The sequence below is a fragment of the Nipponia nippon genome, unplaced genomic scaffold (assembly GCF_047370975.1).
Source record: "Nipponia nippon isolate SJK-2023a ecotype South Korea unplaced genomic scaffold, ASM4737097v1 scaffold_5, whole genome shotgun sequence".
Lineage (NCBI taxonomy): Eukaryota > Metazoa > Chordata > Aves > Pelecaniformes > Threskiornithidae > Nipponia > Nipponia nippon.
In genome coordinates, this window is record NW_028262369.1 from 30690231 (window position 1) to 30710484 (window position 20254).

The 20254-nt window shown below is 51.1% G+C and overlaps 2 protein-coding genes across 2 annotated transcripts; both read left to right on the forward strand.

The window, feature by feature from the left end:
- Window positions 1-281: 281 nt before the first annotated feature.
- LOC104015404 (fatty-acid amide hydrolase 1) lies at window positions 282-12014 on the forward strand. The gene is made up of 15 exons (XM_009468143.2): window positions 282-792; window positions 2066-2179; window positions 2893-3036; window positions 3356-3489; window positions 4552-4758; window positions 5180-5220; window positions 5786-5910; window positions 6144-6269; window positions 8646-8743; window positions 9117-9216; window positions 9516-9556; window positions 10397-10436; window positions 10990-11098; window positions 11437-11582; window positions 11670-12014. Exons 1-15 carry the CDS (start codon window positions 622-624, stop codon window positions 11796-11798), a joined length of 1725 nt encoding a protein of 574 aa, XP_009466418.2. The 5' UTR covers window positions 282-621; the 3' UTR covers window positions 11799-12014.
- Window positions 12015-12214: 200 nt separating this feature from the next.
- LOC104015534 (vitamin D3 hydroxylase-associated protein-like) lies at window positions 12215-20217 on the forward strand (the record flags this gene model as incomplete). The annotated part of the gene is given in 13 exon segments (XM_087730224.1): window positions 12215-12444; window positions 13143-13354; window positions 13493-13608; window positions 14669-14951; window positions 15930-16043; window positions 16388-16531; window positions 16866-16950; window positions 16953-16998; window positions 17329-17543; window positions 17546-17697; window positions 18477-18602; window positions 19370-19488; window positions 20133-20217. Coding segments are annotated over 10 exon segments (1296 nt in total), but the record flags the coding sequence as incomplete, so codon positions are not given.
- Window positions 20218-20254: the final 37 nt, after the last annotated feature.

The following is a 20254-nucleotide window of genomic DNA, read 5'->3' on the forward strand; positions in this document are numbered from 1 at the left end:
AACTGAGCACAAGGCTGCAGCAAGCACTCCCCTGCCTGAGCAGGGATGCCAGATTTCTGTGTTGGAGGCTGCAGCACCTGGTAAAGCGCAGGCACGCCCATGCTCTGTCAGTGATGAAGGGGACTCCGCTGGGCACAGCCTGGGACGTTTATTGTTTCTTTTTCCCACACAGCTGCTCGGCTTCAGGAAACACAAAGGAGCTGGCTATCTTTGGGACTTCCCCTCTGCTTCTTCAATGCTCCTAGCCAAGACTATCCCCAGAGAGACTGAAAAATTACCGGGAGATCAAAGCCCCACTTCAGGAACGGCAAAATAAATAAACCCTATCAGAGAGAGGCCACCTAGCACAGGAAGGAGTGAGTAGTTTTCATCCAGGAGCTTTTTTCCTGCTCCCAAATCTCCTCCTCCCTACCCGCGCTGCTGCTCGCAAAGCAGCAAACTGGTTAAATCCCTTTCCAGCGAGCCCAACCCTCTCCCGCCCAGGAGTCCTCCCCAGGTTTTGCCTCCCTCTTCCCCACCTCCCCATCGGCGAGCGGGTGGCCTTGGACCCGGCCGGGGGCCGGGAGGCGCCGGCCTCGGGAGGAGCGGGAGGAGCGGGGCGCCCGGGCGGCCGGCCCCGCCATGCGGCTCCCCCTGCCCGCCCTGCTGGGCGGCTCGGCCCTCAGCCTGCTGCTGCTGCTGCTGCGATGGCGGCGGCGAAGGGGGCTCTGGAGGAAGGTGAAGGAGGCTCGGCAGAGGCAGGAGCGGAGCTTGGTGCAGATGGAGATGGCTGTACGGCGCTTTCGGGAGCAGGTGGGTGCAATAAGCCGCGCTTCTCCCTTCCACACCAGGGCGGGGAGGCTGCGGATGGGCAAAGCCGGCTGCGCCCGCCCGGCGATGGCTCCTCACCCTGGCCCCGTCCCCTTAGCATCCCCCGGGGCCAGCGGTCGCGCAGCCTCCCCGCGGGCAGGGGGGTGTCTCCCTGCAAGGGGCAGCCGCTCTCGCAGAGCTGGCCCGGCTGCGAGACGGCGTCCCGGCTCCTAATATGGAGCTGCGGGGATTTCGTTTTATTTTTTGCCTTAATAAATCGATGTGTGCGTGCACACGCCCCCCCGCCCCAGCAACGCAGCGATCCTCTCTGTAGCAGGGATGGGGAGGAAACCTTTCCCGGGGCAGCCGGTGCAGCGGGGGATAACGGGCAGCGGTGCAGGCGCTAGCAAGCAGTAGCCGGCAGCGAGGAGAGGAAAATCCCTGCCCCTCGTCTGAAAGCTTCCCGGCCTTGTCCGCCATGGCAGGAGGCTCAGCCTGGCTGCTGAGGAGGTGGCAGGAAAAGGCGAGAGGCAGCGTGTTATCAGCAGAGGCCAAAGTGCAGCTGCACAGCCCGAGGACGCTGCCCGCAGGGACGAGATGCGATGCCACCGGTGTCGAGGCGCGGTGCCCAGAAATCCGGCTCGACCGCCCTCTGTCCCCTCCGATCCCGACCTCTGGTTGGAGTGGACTCGCTTGCATTCAGAGTCCAGCTTGGGGGATGAGGTTTGATGCTTTTTTCATGGTATTTAGTAGGTGGCAAGGAAATCTCTGCTGACCCAAAAAATGACCTGTCTGCTGTCAGCCGAGGGGCTCCCTGGTTTGTACGCTTCGCTGTAGGATATCTTGGTGATGCCAGGAGAAGAGCTGTCACCGGGTCTGGTTTCATTTCTTGCTGGAGCAATGTCTATAACCATGCCACCAATTCTCACTGTAATACAGAGAGAACATTGCACCGAGCAGTTCCGCCAGGCCTGGCCAAGACCTGTCTGAACAAGGCTGCACAAAAGGCTTTCTCTTAAACAGCAGGTGCTTGGTGAGACCGGTCTGGCCAGGAAGACAAGGCTTTAAACAGCCTGGTTTACTACTGGCCCTGCAGGTTTCACGCCATGCTCCCTGGTATCAGGTAGGAGCAGAATTGCGGTCTTGAGGCAGATATTGCAATTGGCCACTAAATGGCAGATATTTTTTGGATGGGTTACAGTGGGCACCAAGGGGAGAGGAAGAACCCACCAGCTGAGACAGAGGTGTCTCATTGCCTGTTCAACCTTTCCCGTAGCATCCTTCTGTGAACATGATCTCCATCCTCTCACTGCCTTTGCCGGAGCTCTCCAAGAAACTCCGGGATGGCTCCCTCCCTCCAGAGCACGTCTTCTATGCCTACGTGGGCAAGGTGAGCAGCAAGGGTGGTGGGGCAGCGTTTCACCCACAGTGGGGCTGGCTCTTTTTGGGAGAAGCCCAGCACAAGGTTCAAACACTGGTTCAAACCTGGTTTAAATGCTGCTGAGCTATCACTGCTTGCTGGTTAGTGCTGGGCCCTTCTGTGCATTTCTGTGAGTGAGGGGAGAGCTGGGCATCTGCCTGCCATGGCTCTCAGCTTGGTTTGGAGGAAAAGGGAGCAGCAAGCTCAGCATCTGGAAAGCCCATACCTTCCTAGGAGAGCCCACAGCTTCCCAGGGGCAGGTAGTTGCAGAGTGCTGCTGTTGTCTCCCCTCCGTTTCCAAATGGGTTGGTGTCCACTTTCATTCTCTACTTTTGCCATAATGCCCTGATCACCTCCTGGGTTCCCACTTTGGGATTATCATTTTATGCCACCCTAGAAGCTGAAGCAAGAGAATAGCCTTCGGTATTCTGCTGGGCTGAGTGCCTCTCTTCATCATGCACCAGCTGGTGCTATGCCCCCGCTGTGTCCAGACAATGTTTTGGAGTTTGGCATGAAAATGTCTTAGAAAAGAACAGAAAGGGCTGCCCTGATACCGACTGCCCAGATGGGGAGGTGAAAAAGGGGGAATAGGCAGGCGGTAGTTTGTCCTTTGCAAAACAGAAGGCTGTCATGCAGCGCTGCGGGCTGTGTCTCACCTCTGGGCTTTGCCTGCTTTCCCCAAGGCCCTCCAAATCGCCACAGAAACCAACTGCATCACAGAGTATCTGCAGGAAAGTGAGACTCAGGTCCGGAAAGCGAAGCTGACAGGGAAGCTCGGTTTGCTCTACGGGGTGCCTGTCAGCATCAAAGACTCCATCGACTGCCAGGTACCACCAGCACGATACCGCGTGTATCCTGAGATCCCTCTGGTTTGAAGTTTGGTGGCAGGGGGAGGTTTGACCTCAGCATCTGGTTGGACTTTGTCATAGCTGATGTGGGATGGCCTGCCCTGGCAGGTGATGGTGTTTGCTGCTCATCTCCCATATGAGCCAACAGAGCTGGTCGGATTTACTACCAATACACTATGCGCGCTTGATGGATGGGTTGTTGGAGGTGCATGCACATGCTTATATATGTAGATAAAAATACGAGGGCAGGGGGAATTGCAGTCCTCCATTTGGAAATGTTGTTGTCCTGTGTTCCCAGGGCCATGATTCCACGTTAGGGTTTATAAAAAACCTCAATAAACCCGCGGCAGAGGACAGCGTGGTGGTGCAGGTGCTCAGGAGACAGGGGGCAATTCCGTTTGTCAAAACCAACGTTCCCCAGTCCCTCATCAGGTAAGTGGGTGCTCCCTTCCTCATCTCAGGTGGGTTTCTATCAAGTCTAATTCTCATTTCCCACTTCTTAAATAACAACACCTGCTCCCCATCCTTAGCGTCTTTAAGTTTTACTTTAAAAAGTAAACACATTTACACTAAGGATGAAAATTAACTCTAGTTCCAAATGAAATAAAGAAGCAAAAGAGGAGAAGAAGAGGAGAGAAATCACTGCCCTTCTTTCCTGTGCTGTATGTTTTATAATCACTTTTTGGTTTGTTTGTTTTTTTTTAAATTAACCCCTCAGAGGTGGTCGTGTTAATTATACAGTGCAAACACATATTCATGGAGGAGTTAGCTAGCTAAGCTAATGACCTTAAACTATGCTGCCCCCAAACCTCCTGCCATATCTGGCAAGACCACTCTTGATGCCACTGATACGGGTGAGGTCAGGCATGCTCTGCTGGACAGCCACCCTGCTAGTGTCCCTGGGTCCTGCCAAGTGAACTGGCAAAGCTCCTCCGTGAATGACTATTGCCCAAGCCATATGAAATGCCTGTCTTAAGGTGACACGGCAATGACTGACCATGTTTAAAAAAAGCGACACCAAGAGGTTGCCCCAGGGATTATCAGATTTTGCACCAGTTCCTGGGGGAGTCCGAAGTTCAAATATCACTGCAGCTGGCATTTGGCCTGTTCCCAAGCAGGGGCTCAGCAATGCCCTCCCAGGGTGGGGGGGCCTGGACCTGCTCCAGGTGGGCTGCTTTGGATGTCCTCTGGCCCTTGGGATCGCCTGAACAGGGAGCTTTTCCAGGAGGTTTGATATATTTGTGCTGCCAGAGGCTATGTCTGGGGAAGGCTTGACGACATTGAAATTAGCTGGCAGTGAATCCAGGTCCTGGGACCACCATGGAAAGGCTGGTGGTCTTCATGGGAGCTTTGGGAAGCTTCCTCGGACTAAGTGATGTCAATGTAACAACTAGTGAATTATGCAATTACCTTTTGAAGGTCTTTTTGTAGTGACCGGGGTCCACATCAGCAGATACTAAATTCCTCTCATTTGCAATCTCTCTCTCTCTTTAGCTATGACTGCAAGAACTTAATCTTTGGTCAGACGTTCAACCCTCTGCTCTACACCAGAAGCCCCGGAGGCTCCTCTGGTGGAGAAGGGGCACTTGTAGGAGGAGGTGGGTCCATCCTGGGCTTTGGGACAGATGTAGGAGGGAGCCTGCGTTTCCCCGCTGCCTTCTGTGGGATCTGTGCACTCAAACCCACCGGGAACAGACTCAGGTACTGCAAGTAATGCAGCGATTGATGTCTCTGAGTGAGACCCACCCTACCAACTGCTGTCCTGGGATGCTCCTGCTTTCTGTCGGCAAGGGGAAACCTGGGAGGACATGGGAAGGGCTCATTTCTCCCTCCTGCCTGGACATTATCTGGGGCCTGTATGGAGGGAAGCCTTGTTTCCCCCAGAATGGAGACGAGAAACCTCTCCATCTGCATGCTAAAGGGGTGGTTGTTCCTGAGTGACATAAATCATTCTGGCCTAGGTTGGGTCTCTCTTGGCCTTCCCCTTAGCCCTTCCTTCTGCCAACCTCTGCATTTGAAAAGGGAGGGCAGTGTTTTCATTACCACTTGCTACTGCTTAAAGCCTTTCCCTTTTGCAAAAACTATTCACCTGCTGTATTTTATGTGTGTCTTTTCTTCGCAGTAAAAAAGGAATCACTTCTGGTGTCCTTGGGCAGAAGGCAGGTAGGAATTGATGGTTGTTCCCCAGGGAGGGCAGTAGGGCAGGGGTGAGAAGGACGCTCAGCTGGTTATGGGGGACCTTCTCCAACATGTTCAGGGAGGGAAGCAGGTTCCCTTTCAGGGACTCTTTCAGAGAGCCATACTGTGATTCTTGAGAAACTGGAATGTGCATGAGCCAAGAAGGGCAGTTTGTGTAACACATAAACCTCAACACACTCTGTAACCCCCAGGTTGCTGCGTTGTCTGACACTGCTTCATGGGAGGTGGGATTAGTAGACAATGGGGGTGTCTTATGTTGTCCTTGTGTTGTGAACGACAAAGCTTTTTGTTTAATTTTGTAAGTTGTGAAATGGCGATGTCAGGGCACATACTGACAGATAACAACTCTGGGTCTGTAACCATGGGCCTGTTGGTGAAAAGGCACCTGTACGCATCCCCACCCCAATTCTCAAAGAGGAACTGTTGCCAACACTAGACTAAGTCAAAACGATGCCAAGAGGTCCTGCTTTTGCAGGACATGCCCTTGAAAGACCCCCATCCATGAACTCTCTCTTCTGGTCTCTTCCAGTGGCTGCAGCAGTGGGGCCAATGGCAAAAGACGTGGAGAGCCTGGCACTGTGCATGCGGGCGCTCCTGTGCGAGGACATGTTTGACCTGGACAGCACAGTGCCCCCCCTTCCCTTCAACGAAGAGGTAAAGGACCTCAAAGGGGGCAAAGGTCTCTGAGAAGAGCTGCCACCTCTCAGGCTGAAAACACCAGTGGCTCATGGGAGCCCTCTAGGACCCTTTCCTACCTGCCACATGCTGTGGGTAGGCACGTGGGCAAGAGAAGTGCTGCTTTCCAGGCTCGCCCTGCAGCATGGGTGTACTGATGGCTCCTGACCCTGCTGACATCCTGCCAGCTGACGCTTTCCCTTCCTCTGCAGGTGTATTCCAGCACACAGCCCCTCCGCATAGGCTACTATGAAACTGATTTCTTCACCATGCCAAGCCCTGCCATGAGACGTGCCGTTCGGGAGACGAAGCAGCTGTTGGAGGATGCTGGCCACACGGTAGGATGTTGCACAAGCCCAACAGTCATGCTGCATCTATTCTTCCTGTTCACCTGTGTGTGAACATCAAGCAAATTTGGCAGGGAAAGAGGGCCTGGAATCCACTCATCTTCCCACAGCTTTGATAAAAGTAGATAGCTGCTTCTGGGAAAGAGAAATTCTTTATATTGCAACTTGATTTCACCTCTCTTCATTGGCTGTGACAAGCTGTTGTTCAAGTATTTGTTTAGTCTATTCTCAAACCAATTTCACGTCTTCTGCATCATATCCTTTGGCAGGCAGTTCCACAGCCACCTCCTGTTTTTGTATCTGGAAACAAGGACCTAAGGAGAAAATAAAAGGGCAGTTGCAGATGGCAGATCATTTGTAGCCAAGCAGTCCCATATTGACCCAGATCCATTTCTAGGGTCTCAAGTTTCCGGGGTGCAGAGCAGAGCTTGTCTCCTTCATCCTCTCTGCCATTTCAGCAAGCCATCTCCTGTGTATGAGGCATGGTCGTGGCTGCGTCACGAATGGGTGATTTAGAATGCTTAAGGAATCGCTGACAAAGGTATTAGCAAAAATGATTTTAATATGATGTTGTGAAAGTGCGACTTAGCAAAGTTCAATGGCAAGGTTCACTCTATTAATTACTGCATGGAAGAATCATACAAAGGAAAATTGAGTTACGCTCGAGTTAGAATGATTCACAGAGAGACTGGAGATGCAAAGAGTAAGGAAGGCCCTCCCATTGAGTCACGAGGTTCAGAGTAGGCCCCCTTGCTTTCTAAACTCTTGATGGAACTTAGGTGTGGCTAAGTCTAATCTTAGTCTCAGACTTGGTCAATGGTTCATGTCTAAGGGATTGTACATGCAAAGTTTATATAATGTTTCATTAGCATCAATTCAGCATGCAATCAAAGCTACCAAGACAAAACCAAATTGCCATACTACAAGGTTATGCATGATATCGGTCAATTACTAAAGATCTGTTGTTGGTAAAAGGTCTCTCTGCTTTGATGAGCAACCTTGTGAGGTGTCCCAGCTCAAGGGGATATCACCATCATGCAGCCACGTTGCCTAGCAGGGAGAGCTCAAAGAAGGCTCATTAGGTTGTCATATTTATAGGATAAAGTGTTTGGCTTGTAGTCAAATTACGTGCCATAGAAAAGGTATGCAGGAGGCTCCTTGTGCCCACAACTTTCTTTGTTCCTTGATAAATGAGTCCTGGAAAAGCCACCTGCTATTCATGTCTTAATTGCATGATCGGTGTTCCAAGCTCATATGCATCGATGCTCACTCTGTTGCTCTGCTCCTTTGTGGGTTTTCAGAGAACAGATTGAAACTAGAGGAGTTCACGGCCCAGCGATGGCTCAGGCCTTTACCTCTTCTGGAGTGTGCACTAAACCACCGCCAGTCTGGTCAAGGGGTCGAGTGCATCCGTCACAGGCTGCATGCACAAGGATCAGGAGTGAAGTGGGGAGAACAGACTCATGCCCTCTGTAACCCACTGCCAGTTTTGGAGGGACCTTTGTGCCTTGCGGCTGCTTGGGCATCAGGGAGCCAAGCCCATTGTCATGGTTTAACCCCAGTCAGCAACTGAGCGCCACACAGCCGCTCGCTTACCCTCCCCACCACCCGGTGGGATGGGGGAGAGAGTTGGAAAAAAAAATTAAAACCCGCAGGTTGAGATAAAGACAGTTTAATAGGACAGCAGAGGAAGAGGAAATAATAATAATAATAATAATAATAATAATAATAATAATAATAATAATAATAATAATAATAATAATGATAAAAGAATATACAAAACAAGTGATGCACAATGCAATTGCTCACCACCCACTGACCGATGCCCAGCCCGTCCCCAAGCAGCGATCGCTGCCCCCCAGCCAACTCCCCCCAGTTTATATACTGAGCATGATGTCATATGGTATGGAATAGACCCTTGGCCAGTCTGGGTCAGCTGTCCTGGCTGTGCTCCCTCCCAGCTTCTTGTGCACCGGGCAGAGCATGGGAAGCTGAAAAGCCCTTGACTGGTGTAAGCACTACTTAGCAACAACTAAAACATCGGTGTGTTATCAGCATTATTCTCATACCGAATCCAAAATGCAGTACTATACCAGCTACTAGGAAGAAAATTAACTCTACCCCAGCCGAAACCAGGACTCCCATCCTGTATCTTTTGACTCATCAGTTGTTGTTCAAAGGGAAAACTGCTTTTTCAGGGAAGAATGGATGGGATGGGGAGGACCTGGTGGCCTCCGATGCTAGAGGCTTTCCTGAGGGCTTGTCAGGAAAACCTCAGCCCAGCTTGGCCCACTGCAAGCCCCCAATGGCTTCTCCCACACAGTTTGCTTGTGCTTGTGCCACTGACTCCTCTTCCATTCCTTCCAGCTGGTGCCCTTCGAACTCACGAATGTGGACTATGTGATCTTTAACTTCTGCGTCAGGGGAATGTTTGCAGATGGGGCTGCCTCCTTTCTCAAGACATTGTAAGTATAGCCTGGAACAGTTTGGTGTGATCGGTGCCGTTCCTAGGGTCTGGCTAGCATATGGATACAGGTAGCAGACCTATTGGATGTAGGTAGTGCCTGATATGCACTAGGATTTACTGGGGAGCTTACCATCAAGTGATTCAGCTGAACCTTGGGTTTGTTTGGGATTGTTACCAGCCTTGACAGATGAAAGGAAACTGGGTGCTGATATCCTATAAATACCGTGAGAATCAGAGAAGCCCAGAGGAGTGGAGCAAACCTCTTTTTGTCACTTAGATATGCTGTTTAGAGGGGCTGCTGGCCTTGTGAAAGCTGATCTACTGTGATGGCTTCCTAACACTGCTCAGCTAAACATCCTCTTCTCTTTCAGCAAAGGGGAGCTGGAGAAAAGCAGCATGGGGCTGTTCTTCTGGTTGGCGAAGTCACCACACTGGCTAAAAACTGTCCTCTCCTGGATTGCCAAACCCTTCGTAAGGTCCATTTCTTTCTAGCGTAGATGGAGTTAAGCAATAAGTGGTGAATAACTTGTCTCCCATTGCAGTAAGGCTTTACCATAGAGAAGTCTCTAGGCATTGCTTCCTGGCTGTTCTTAGACACATCTCCAAACCAGAGTGATGCTATTTCTGTTCCTCCTCTCCTCACTTTGGGGAAGATCCACAAGTCCTGCCTGAGCACTGAGTCAACAGTTTGTATTTGTGATAGAGCTGTCTCAGAGGACAGGGCTGGGATTAATGTAAATTATTTTCTTTTTTTACTTTCTGCTTCTCAGGTGCCTCGATTTTCAAGTATCATAAGAAGTATGAGAGCAAAGTGAGTAAATCTGAGCCTGAGCAAATGTGTGAAGATTTGGGTTTCTCTTTTGGAGAGCAGCAGTGTTTGCTACATTAGGGTTACTGCCCCAGCTGCATGCATCTGAGAAAATACAAGACAGAAAACACAAGGCTGGGAGCAAATTGAGAGCAGTTTATGTCAACACCGTAACCCTGCAGGGTTTGGCAAACTGTTCTAGTACTGAGGATGGGATGGGAATGAGGTCAGGGGCTCACAGCCTCTTGCTTAGGAACTGGATGAAGTGTGTGGGAGTGAAATACAGTGTTGGCTTCAGCACTGGTTAATCCATCCATCATGCCACGAGGTAGGGACCCCGTAAGACAGAAGGAAGGTAAATGCACAGGGAAGGCTTGCTCTTCCTTGCTGCGATGACAGTGGTGGGCAGTTAGTGGTGAGAAAGGACTCAAATCCTGTAGCAGAGAGGGTGTATTTTGTGCTGTGCCTCCAAGGCAGTACATCTGTCCCCACATCAAAGGATCAGTCCACCTCACACAGCCTGGCCTTTGAGAAATGATGTGCCTAGGCTTCCACCTCCTCAGCACAGCAGCAGTAACAGGGCTGGACACTTGTCAGGCCAAAGCCGCACTGCACCAATCTGCCTTTCGTCTTCAGCCCTCCATCATGGGCAGAAGCAGAAATAAGACCCCCAGCCCTTCAGAGGAAAGCCAGGACTTTGCCAATGTCCTCTTTTCCCTTGGCTGCAGCTCCAGAAGCAGAGCTAACGTGTGCCCATCTGCTTTTTGATGCTCTTCCCTGCCCCTAAAGCTGCTCTTTGCAGCACCTCTTGATGCCTTTAATTGGTTTGGTTTCCTTTTTCAGCACAGTGGATGAAGTCTGGAGTCTTCATTGTGAAATTGAGGTAAGGTATTGCAATTCGGAGTTGGATAGTTAGTGTTTTATTTCTCTTTGGGAAGAGGCAGATTCAGTACCCGCCAAGGTTAGGAGATGATCAAGTCACTGGTGATGTGAGGTAGGAACATACGTCACTCCTCAACAGATCTCACATTGAAGATTAGGACGACATGTAGACACATTCATGATCCCGAATCAGACCTGAATTTTTTACTCCTACGCTTGAAAACGTAGGCCATCAGCTGCAGCAGACTTGCCTTTATTTCCATTCTGGTTTTCTCAAGACCCATGCCCATGTCCCAGGTTTCCATGTGCCCCCACACTCAATCTTTCCCCATCTCCAGTTTTAGCAGGGGGGAGGGTGCTTTGTATGCTGGAAGGGCTGTTGGCCAAGCAGCAAAGAGTTGCTGGATTTTAGCAGGATCAGGCCTGATGTAGCCTGATGGCTGCTCCTGGGGAAGGGCCAAGAGCCAGGCTGGGCACCCAAGGAGAGCCTCAGCCAGCAGCCACGGGACAGTGCATCCACCCACCCACCAACCACCACTGCGTTTCCTCCTCAGGAGTTCTGCCACCAGTTCATCGCCCAGTGGAAAAAGCTGAATCTGGACGTCATGCTTTGTCCCATGCTGGGCCCGGCTCTTGGCATCGGCTACCCTGGGAAGCTCTCAGGTAGGACTGCCGATGGGGGACCTTTGCCTCCAGCGTGCCCCTGCTGCAGCATTCCACCAGTATCAAGGAGAAGTGTTCCTCCTCCTCCTCCCCTCACATTCCCAAGGCACTGGCCAGCGGTGAGAAGAGCTCGGCTCTTGGGGCAGATGCAGCCCCAGCTTGTGGGGTGCACCCAGGACAACCCCCTTGGTGCATGTGGGAGCCAAGGGCAGGTTTCCATCCTGCAGCCCTTGAGTTCCCAGTGCAAGCACCCCATTAGCTGGAAGCTCACGTACACGGAGGGGGGTGAAGGCTTTCCCTGTGGTGGGCTGGCGCTGCGAGCTTCCCCTCTCCCTCAGTGGCAGTCAGCTACACCATGCTCTACAACGCCTTGGACTTCCCCACTGGTGTGGTCCCTGTCACAATGGTGACAGACGAGGATGAGGAGAAGCTGAAGGGCTACCAGGGGTACTTTCGGGACTGGTGGGACCGGACCCTGGCAAAGGTGAGTGGCGCCAAGTTCCCCAGGGGCGTGAGCATCCCCATCCCTTCCCCTGGACATCCCCCTGCCCTCTCCCTCTCTGTGCCACAGGCTTTTCGTGGCAGCGTGGGACTGCCGGTGGCTGTGCAGTGTGTGGCCTTGCCGTGGCAGGAGGAGCTGTGCCTCCGGTTCATGAAGGAGGTGGAGACACTCATCCTGAAGAAAACCAGGCTCGTCTGAGTCCTGCACACTTGCCCGGAGCAGGATCCCAGCTAACATCAGCACAGGTCATCCTTTGGTCTGACTCGCCCGCAGAACTCATGTTCCCCTCCGCAAGGATGCAGTGATGGCTGGGCTGGCTGCTGGCTTTGGGGTGCAAGGGGAAAGCAAGGCGAGCTCTGCAGTGGTGGAGCACTTCCAATCGTTGTCCTAATACAGTATTTTTTGTTATCAGAAGTCTGTTTCAGGTCTGTGTTTGTGTAGGGCATTGGGGTGGATTTTAATAATCCTCTCAACACTCCCCAGGGAAGTGCAAGAACATGATCTTTCTCTTACAAATGGAGAAACTGGGCCACAGGGCCTGGTTTTGTCCAAGACATTCAGATTCCTTCTTGGAGTGCTGTAGGAAAAGGGGTTTTCCTCTCCCTTCTCAGCTCCCTGAGGACGAAATCTGGTGTTTTCCCCGCCGCAAACCATCAATCCGAGGTCAAACCATCAATCCAAGGTCGAATCTGAGCCTGCCTGCAGACTCTGGCAAGCAGGGAGGGAGCTGGACCGCTTCCCACAGCACAAGGCTGCTGGCACCCTGCATGCCATGGAGGGGAAGTCTGGAGCGATCATTTACTCCCATCTTCAGGCACTTACTCCTGCTTTCCCCAGAGCAGAGGTATGAAGTGCTTCAGCTCACAGTATTGCATGTATAAGGCAGCATGCTGGGGTCAGATGGCCAGCTGGACAGCCTGCCCTGCACGCCCTCTCCTCCCGTTTGGCAGAGGGGGCCATGCCAGGTTTTCCAGTGAGGTTTTCCAGCTGCTTGCAGCTGCTGACACCCAGATTGGCAACACCCTGCTCCCGGCAGGTTTCCAAGGGTGCTCCAGAAAGGGATACCACATTGCAAAAGCGTTTTCCCAATGCAGCAATGTCACAAGCAGATTGTAACAAAGCTCTGGCAGATTTATGTCTGGGTTTTTTTTTAATGTATTAGTGTTGTTTGAACCAGAGTTATGCAAAAGCATGGGTCTTTTCAAGGGCTGGGCAGATAGTTTTATCCCAGCCTAGGAGAAAGCAGCCCCCATGACCCTGATTCTTTATCAGCAGGCTTTGAAAATAAGAGGGAGGGAGCTCCAGGCATCCCAGGGCTGAATGATATGTAAAGCCAAGCCCCAGAAGAGCTTGAATAGCATTTTTCACCAGTTGCAGGTGCTCCCTGCCCACACAGAAAATGCTGGGTGGGGTTTATCTGTTTGCATTTTAAAATTCAAGCCTGGAGGAGCTTGTCCCAGGAGAGACAATGACACCTGTGCCCATGGTCTCGGAGAGCCAAGCACTGCGTCACTCAGTTTAACTGCTCTCTCCCTGGCACAGAGGTGGGCAGGGTGCAGGAGTCCAAACGACAGAGATACCAGTGGACCTGAACCACTAAACAGTTCTCACTGGAAGACTTCCAGCGAGCCATGACTACTGCCACGAGACAAGTGCACCGGGCACGGCCAAAGCTGCTGTGTGGCTTTGTGGACTTGAGGTTGCCAAAAAGGGCCAGCTGCAGGCTGCTCCCAGCCCAGCCTGGACAGAGGGAGGTCAGTGTGAATGGCAGCACTGAAGCTTAAGGCTGGGACGGGGCAATGAAGACCACATCCCCACAGTCAGTGGGGAGAGGTTGGTGACATCCACATTGAGTTGCTTGGCTCTTTTTGCTCTTTGTCCTGGCTGAACAGGGAGGGTCCTCCTCGCCTTTCCAGTCAGCAACCAATTTCTCTATGAGGTCTTGCTTCTTCCCCAAGCTCCCTCCCTGCTGCCACAGGAATAATCCCACATGATGTGTCTGCAACAGGTAAGGCAACATGATAGCAGCATGATCACTGGCTTTTGGTCCCCAAACAAGACGTCTCCACCAGAGAGCAATGATTACCCTGGATGCAGCCTCCTTACAAGCTCTGCTACCCTACTTGGAGCAGAGGCAGCATCTCTCCAGATATGGCAACGCTGCCTTGCATCTTGGCAATGAATTTTCAGAGACATCTATTCCTTCCTTGTAGGCTTGCAGATGCTTGAGGTTGGAGAGAAGTTTGATATTTTCAGTCCCTCCTTTCTGTATTCTTGGGGACAGTCCCTTGGGTGGGGAGCACCTGCGGCAAGGGGCAGCTCCGGGGGCTGGCAAGGCTGCATATTCCAGCTCCTTTGCCTTGTGCTGGCTGGAAGATGACTTAGAGACTGGAGAGCAGATATAATACTGGGTCCATCAGAGGGGATTTCCCAAAAGAGCTCACCCCCTGATCTGGGTTGCCAAAATGCTTGGGGGGCTTGGCTTGAAAATGACACAGAGCTCATACTCCTTGAAGGCATCTTCAGATAGCTCTTTCCCCACTGCCTTTCCAGAGTCACTGTGTCCTGTTGCACCTTCATACTCTTGGTTCTCCTGAGCTCCCTCTTCTCCAATAAGTGCAATTTCACCCCCTGCACCAGGTTCCCCAGGACAAGCACAGCTATGCTGTCCCAGGCTCAAAGGGCTGCGCACGCTGCTGCCTGAGGGACAGAGATGATGGCTGAGCACCTCTAGTTAATGGGTTTAAGTGCTAATTAATTATTAGGTGTGGGTATAGTAGGGATAGCCCAGATCTGGGTTTCGCAGATGTTCAGCTCTGTCAATCAGCTCTGTCTCCTGTGTGTAGCCAGGTACAGCAGCAGCCCGTGGCTTGGGGAGACACAGCCTTGGGGGCCACTCCCCTAAACCCAGTGTGAGCTGCTTTGCAGCACAACCCACAATGCTCGTCCAGCAGGCAGACCCTTTCAAAGTCCATGGTCTAAAAAGTCCATTCCTAGACTTTGTTAATGCAACTCTGCTGCAGAGCTGATCTTGCACAGCAGGCAATTGCATAGTCTGCATTCATCAGCCCTCCTTAGGAGAAGGTGGGAGCCCCAGGTGTCCGCAGCTGGACCAGAACAGGAAGGACTGGGAGAGAAATCATGACCCAAGAGCGACTGTGGCAGATACAAGATCCATTGTGGGGAGACCCTCACACCCTCTCGGCTCTGCTTTGCAATTCAGCTGCAGCTGTTGTGCTACTGAAATGGCTGGGACGTAGGCAGATCCAGCAGAGGATGGACGAGGTGAGGAGGACACGGGATGTGGCCCTGGAGCAAATGGAGAAGGCAGCTCACAGGTTTAAGCAAGAGGTAATTCGGGAGAGAGAGTGTGTGTGGGAGGAAGGGATTGTATTTTGGGTAACCAAAGAAATGGGGGAGTGCTGATCAATCCCTCTTTGAATGGTGGTTAGGGCATGTGCACATTTTGGATCATCTCCAATTTTTTTGAGGGTCACCAGCTTCCATTGTCACAAAAAAACCTCCCGTAAAGACAGCATAAAGGAACTATTTCTTAATACAGACCTGTTGAGGGAATCCTAAGGATAAAAGATGGATCAGAGTTTGGGACCCTCTGAATCAGATCACCACTCCACACCTCCTTATGCCCTTTTTTCCTCATCAATCCTTACTGCCAAGCCTTTCCTCTCCCATCCTCCTTACCTCTGCCCCTCCATAGGGACCTGTCTGCCCCATCATCCTCAAAGTATTGGGGGGGGGGCTGCACATCCCTCCAACATCTGCACATTGTGAACCAAAAGCCATTTCTTCCTCCCCATGCCCAGGTAAAGAAGCACCTGGATTTTAGGAGGTCAGGTCCTTGGATTTGGGATTTGTCTTAAAACCATAATAAATACCTACTGCTATTCTTCTCTTGGGGAGGAGGTTACAAAGAGCCCCCACACTTCTTTTTTCCCATGTTAATAATAAATTTTGTAAAACTTTAGCTGGTCGAACTGCTATTCAACACATTGTCTATGAGTCAGAAGGGGGGGTGAAGGCCTGCAGGAGAGTAAACAAAGACAGGTCAAACCTCTCCTGCAGGTTCATGCAACTCTCCAGCCTGTTTTGGTTCATGAACTAAGACTCAGCAAATTCCCCGTCAGCAAATTCCCCACTCCAGCACAGGCAGTGCTATGTGGGAGGTCTGCATTTCTACAGGGAACGTCTCCTAAAAGTCTCCATTCAAGGTAATTGCGAGGCAGATGTTAGAATTGGGTATTTGCAGCCTCAACACCAGCCTTTTTTGTCATTTTCTTCCCTCTGCACCCCATTTCCTACCCTTTGCAGAGCCCAGGCACCCAGACTGCACATGTCCTCTTGCTGACAATGGTGGAGCTGGTGGAGAAGCTGAAGGAGGGGTCCCTGTCCCCAGAAAGTGTCCTCTACTCCTACATTGGCAAAGTGAGTGATACCTCCAGCATGGGAGAGATGCTGTGGGGCTCTTGGGCTGTGGGGGCTTTCAAATTAAAAACCAGCTCATTTGCTGAAAGAACCAGCAATGCTGGGGATTACAATTTGTCAATTCTGTGATGTCTGAAGGGTGGCTTATGGGCAAATAAGTAGGGCAGAGATCCAGGGCAGAAAATTATCCCAGCAAGAAACATCTAAAGTTTATAGGTAAGGTCTGACTAATGAATGCTGAAGGATTGAGGTGATTGAATTTTCAGCTTGAAAACTCAATTTAAATACTGTTTCCTTCCTTCTGTCCATTCATCTGCCTTGCTGCTCTTCTCTGTTCTGGAGAGGCTTTGGAGGTGACTCGGGAGGTGAACTGTGTGATAGACTTCATTCATGGCTGTGAGGATCAGTTCCAGAAACTGAAGAAGCAGAAGGAGAAGGGGCTGCTCTATGGCATTCCCATCAGCATCAAGGACCATATTAGCTGCAAGGTACATCCCTAATTCCCCTGCCTCTTGGCCTGGCGCTGGGAACAGGCCAGGATGTCCTATCCTCATCAGGACTCGCTAAGAGTTCCCTCAGACAAGGACGTTCTGGACCCAATATTGTGGGACCAGCAAACCTGCCTTTCTTCTGATGAAAATTTTGTTTTCTGCAGAAATTTCTAACCTACTCCAATCTGGAGTAGTCAGGTCCTGTTCTGTCTGTGAGAAAAGTTAGGTGGGAACTTTGTCACAGGAGGCATCAGGACTTACGTCTGTTAATGTCACAGCTCCAAACAGCATCTTTCCTGGTACCTAAAGAGCTTTGCTTCCCATCCCCAAGGGCCATGTCTCCTCTGGAGGGATGGTGAAGTTTCTGGGCGAAGTGAAGGAAGAAGACAGTGTCATTGTCCAGGTTCTAAAGAGCCAGAGGTAATCCCCTTCGTGAAAACCAACATCCCACAGACGATGATAAAGTAATCGCGTGTTCACCTTTGTGAAAACGCTATGACATGTGACTCTTGCTATCTGAGAGAGGGTGGGCCCACATGCACAAGCTCCCACCCTTGTCCAAGCTAATCATGCATGTTGAGTTAATTGCCTCCTCATTTCAATCTGAAACTATTTCTTTTATATTTGATGCCTCTTTCTTCTTAAATTCAGCTGTCCCAACAAATCTACTTCATGCTGATTCTACCTGCTGGGATTAATTCCACACTTATCCCTGCACGGATGCTCTGTGCCCTGTATTTATGGCTTGCAGAGACAGAAGTACCTCACTCACCTGCTGATCTTCTTCTCCCCAGCTATGACTGCAGCAACCTCACCTTCGGCCAGATGCTGAACCCTCTCAACCACCAGAAGAGCCCTGTGGGTTCCTTGGGAGGGGAGGGAGCTCTGATCGCAAGGGGAGGCTCCATCCTGGGCATTGGGTTGGCTGTAGCTGGCAGCGTCCACCTGCCATCCAGCTTCTGCAGATTGTGTGGGCTCAAACCCACAGGCAACAGGATCAGGTACATCCCAACATCTGTCCTCTTCTTCCACCCACCGTGGCAGGGATGCTGGGGCCAATGGCAAGAGACGTGGACAGCCTGGCCCTCTGCATGAAGGCGCTGCTCTGCAAGGAGATGTTCTGGCTGGACCCCACTGTGCCCGCCATCCCCTTCAATGAGGAGGTAAGGCTCAGAGGCAATCCCGTATCTCCATTTGCCCAGCAACAAAGTGAGATCTTGGGAGATTCCTATCTGGTTTCACGTCTCAAGATAGTGAAGGACCCAGGGAAGCAAGTGTCCTTCTGAACAGAGGACACCCGGAATGAGCAACCACAAGAAGCAGCCACACAGTGGGGTTGGCAGGCCCCTGTTGGCTTGCCCTGATGAGACCCGCCAGATACTGACCCCTTCCCATCCCAGCAAAGTCCAAAGCAAGCTTGTTGGCTCCATCCTGGCCCAATCCCTAAAGCAGTGGTTTTCTACTGCTCAGAGGAATTCACCTCTCACACCCTTAATTAGAGAGCCTGATTTAACAGGCACTGACCTAAGAAATCATTGCCCTTTGCCGTTACCTCTCTGCTTCTACCATCTGATCATGTCTTTCTGGCTCAGGTCCTAGGATCCTAGGATCTTTCAGTTGTCCCTGACACCTAGACAATACAGACCCTCGAGGAACAGGCCCCTGAACTCTGTCCATAGCCAGGCATCCCAGGCATGTGGTCTGTATAGGCGCTATCACACCTGCTATCTCAAAGTTGGGACATGTTCGCAGGGCAGGAGGTGATGTCAGAAAGACCATACCAAGGATCACTGCTGCAGACCTATGTTCTGGACAACACTGCTTTCCATCAGCCCTATTGCTCCCATCATTCCTCCAACCCAGGAGACCTCATTTGCTGCCTCCCTGAGAATGGTCCAATCTTGTACGTCTCATGTGCAAGTGATGGACACTCCTCTCACAGGTTTACACCAGTTCAAAGACATTTCGGATTGGGTATTATGAAGGAGATGGCTACTTCCAGCCCTCGCCCAGCATGAAACGGGCCATCCAGCAGACAAGAAAGCTCCTCCAGGATGCAGGGCATATGGTGAGTTTTCATGCCTGTGGTTGCCTGCAGCTGTTATCCTGCTCCTCACAGAGTTTGGACAAGTCACTTCCCATCTCTGCTTTTGCTGCCCATAGAACAGGGACCATCCCTCCCTGCTGCAAGGGTCACAAAGAGGAAGGAAGGCAAATGCAACAGTTTGTTTCCCAAACAAAAGTAATCTTGCTTATATTCCTGGCCTAGCAGACAGGAGAATCACCTTCAGATATCTCCAAGTCACCCCTTTTCTAAAGCACTGTTTTTTTCCGTCACCTTTGGTGTTCCCATAAATATCAAACTCACAACAGTTTTCACAATCCCTCAGCTGTTAAATGCAGTTTACAGATTTCTTGGTGGTTAAGTGGGAAGGGGGTTGGAGCAGTTGGCCCCCCAGGGACCTCTTCTAGCCTAAATCATTCTGTGGTTCCACCAGTGGGGATTTCTATATGGGAGCTGTTCCAATGATGCAAATGAATTAAAAATACTTGGTGTTTTGAAGCCTCTAAAAATTCTTCTCTAACGTGTGGAGGAGTTGGGCCTGTGCCAGGTTACAATATGTATTAATGCCTTGGAGATGGGAAAGGACAGTGGGCAGATGCTGCTAACCCAGATCCTTTTGAAAATAGGGTCTTGCTGTCCTACAGCAGCAAGGAGGGCCTAAGCTTCCCACCGCTTCCCACTCACCTCACTAGTGAGGCAGGGAGGTTCACAGAGGGCTCTATGACTCATTCATCTTTGTCGCCTCTTGAACGGGGATGGTTTTATTGCAGCTTGTTCCCTTTGCGCCACCCAAGATTGACTACATGGTAGACAAGCTGTTCACCAGAGGAATTTTCTCGGATGGTGCTGCTCACCTGGTGGACTGCTTATGAGTAAAACCCCCATCTCAGTGTGGGCCATGAGATCTGGCATTGTATAGCTAGTGGTTGCATCCAGAGTGTTTATGTTCTTGTGGGTGCAAACTGGACAATGAGAAGCAGAGGAGCAATTTCTGGAAGGATGAATTTAGCATGAGCAGCAGCTAGTTCACAAGAGCAGTTCACATGCATGGGCAACACGGTAGGGTAATAAGATACTATGTGTCAGCAGTGTTGTGGCAACTGGTTCTATGTGTGTGATTAGCCCATGGCATATGGGAAACATCACACATTACAGAACTTCCTAGGGAGGTGCAGTGAGTTAGCCCTGGCTAGTGGCCAAACACCCACCCAGCCGCTTGCTCACTTCAAGGTGAAACATGCCCAGGGCTGGATGTGGCCCCAGCCCTGCAAAGCACTCCAGAGCCTTTATGGCATTGACAACATAGGCAGTAAAGTACTTATTTCTCTATAACTTTTGCAGTGAGCATTTACACCTGAGCATCTAAACCCCATACGAGCATCTCTTGTTCAGTGTTTCGGGTTGAAACAGGCAGATTTTGTCTTCTAGCAACTCCCCTCTAAGACAAACCCTGCTTTGGAAACAGCACTGCTGTTGCTGTAGCTCTGGCACAGATGGTTTTCCTGACTTCTCCTTCACTCTCTGCCCTTCCAGCAAAGGAGACATCGTGGATCCCAACCTGAAATCCCAGTTCAATACTTAGAGGCTTCCTGCTCTGGTGAAAAGGATCTTGGCTATCATTTTGAAACTCATAGTAAATGTGTGGACGTGTCTGT

Excerpts from the sequence above, each read along its gene's own strand:
- LOC104015404 (XM_009468143.2), top strand. The coding sequence starts at position 622 with ATGCGGCTCCCCCTGCCCGCCCTGCTGGGCGGCTCGGCCCTCAGCCTG. Across the intron at positions 9,217-9,515 it reads CCTGGATTGCCAAACCCTTC|GTGCCTCGATTTTCAAGTAT; the intron begins GTAAGGTCCATT and ends TCTGCTTCTCAG. Across the intron at positions 11,099-11,436 it reads CTACCCTGGGAAGCTCTCAG|TGGCAGTCAGCTACACCATG; the intron begins GTAGGACTGCCG and ends CCTCTCCCTCAG.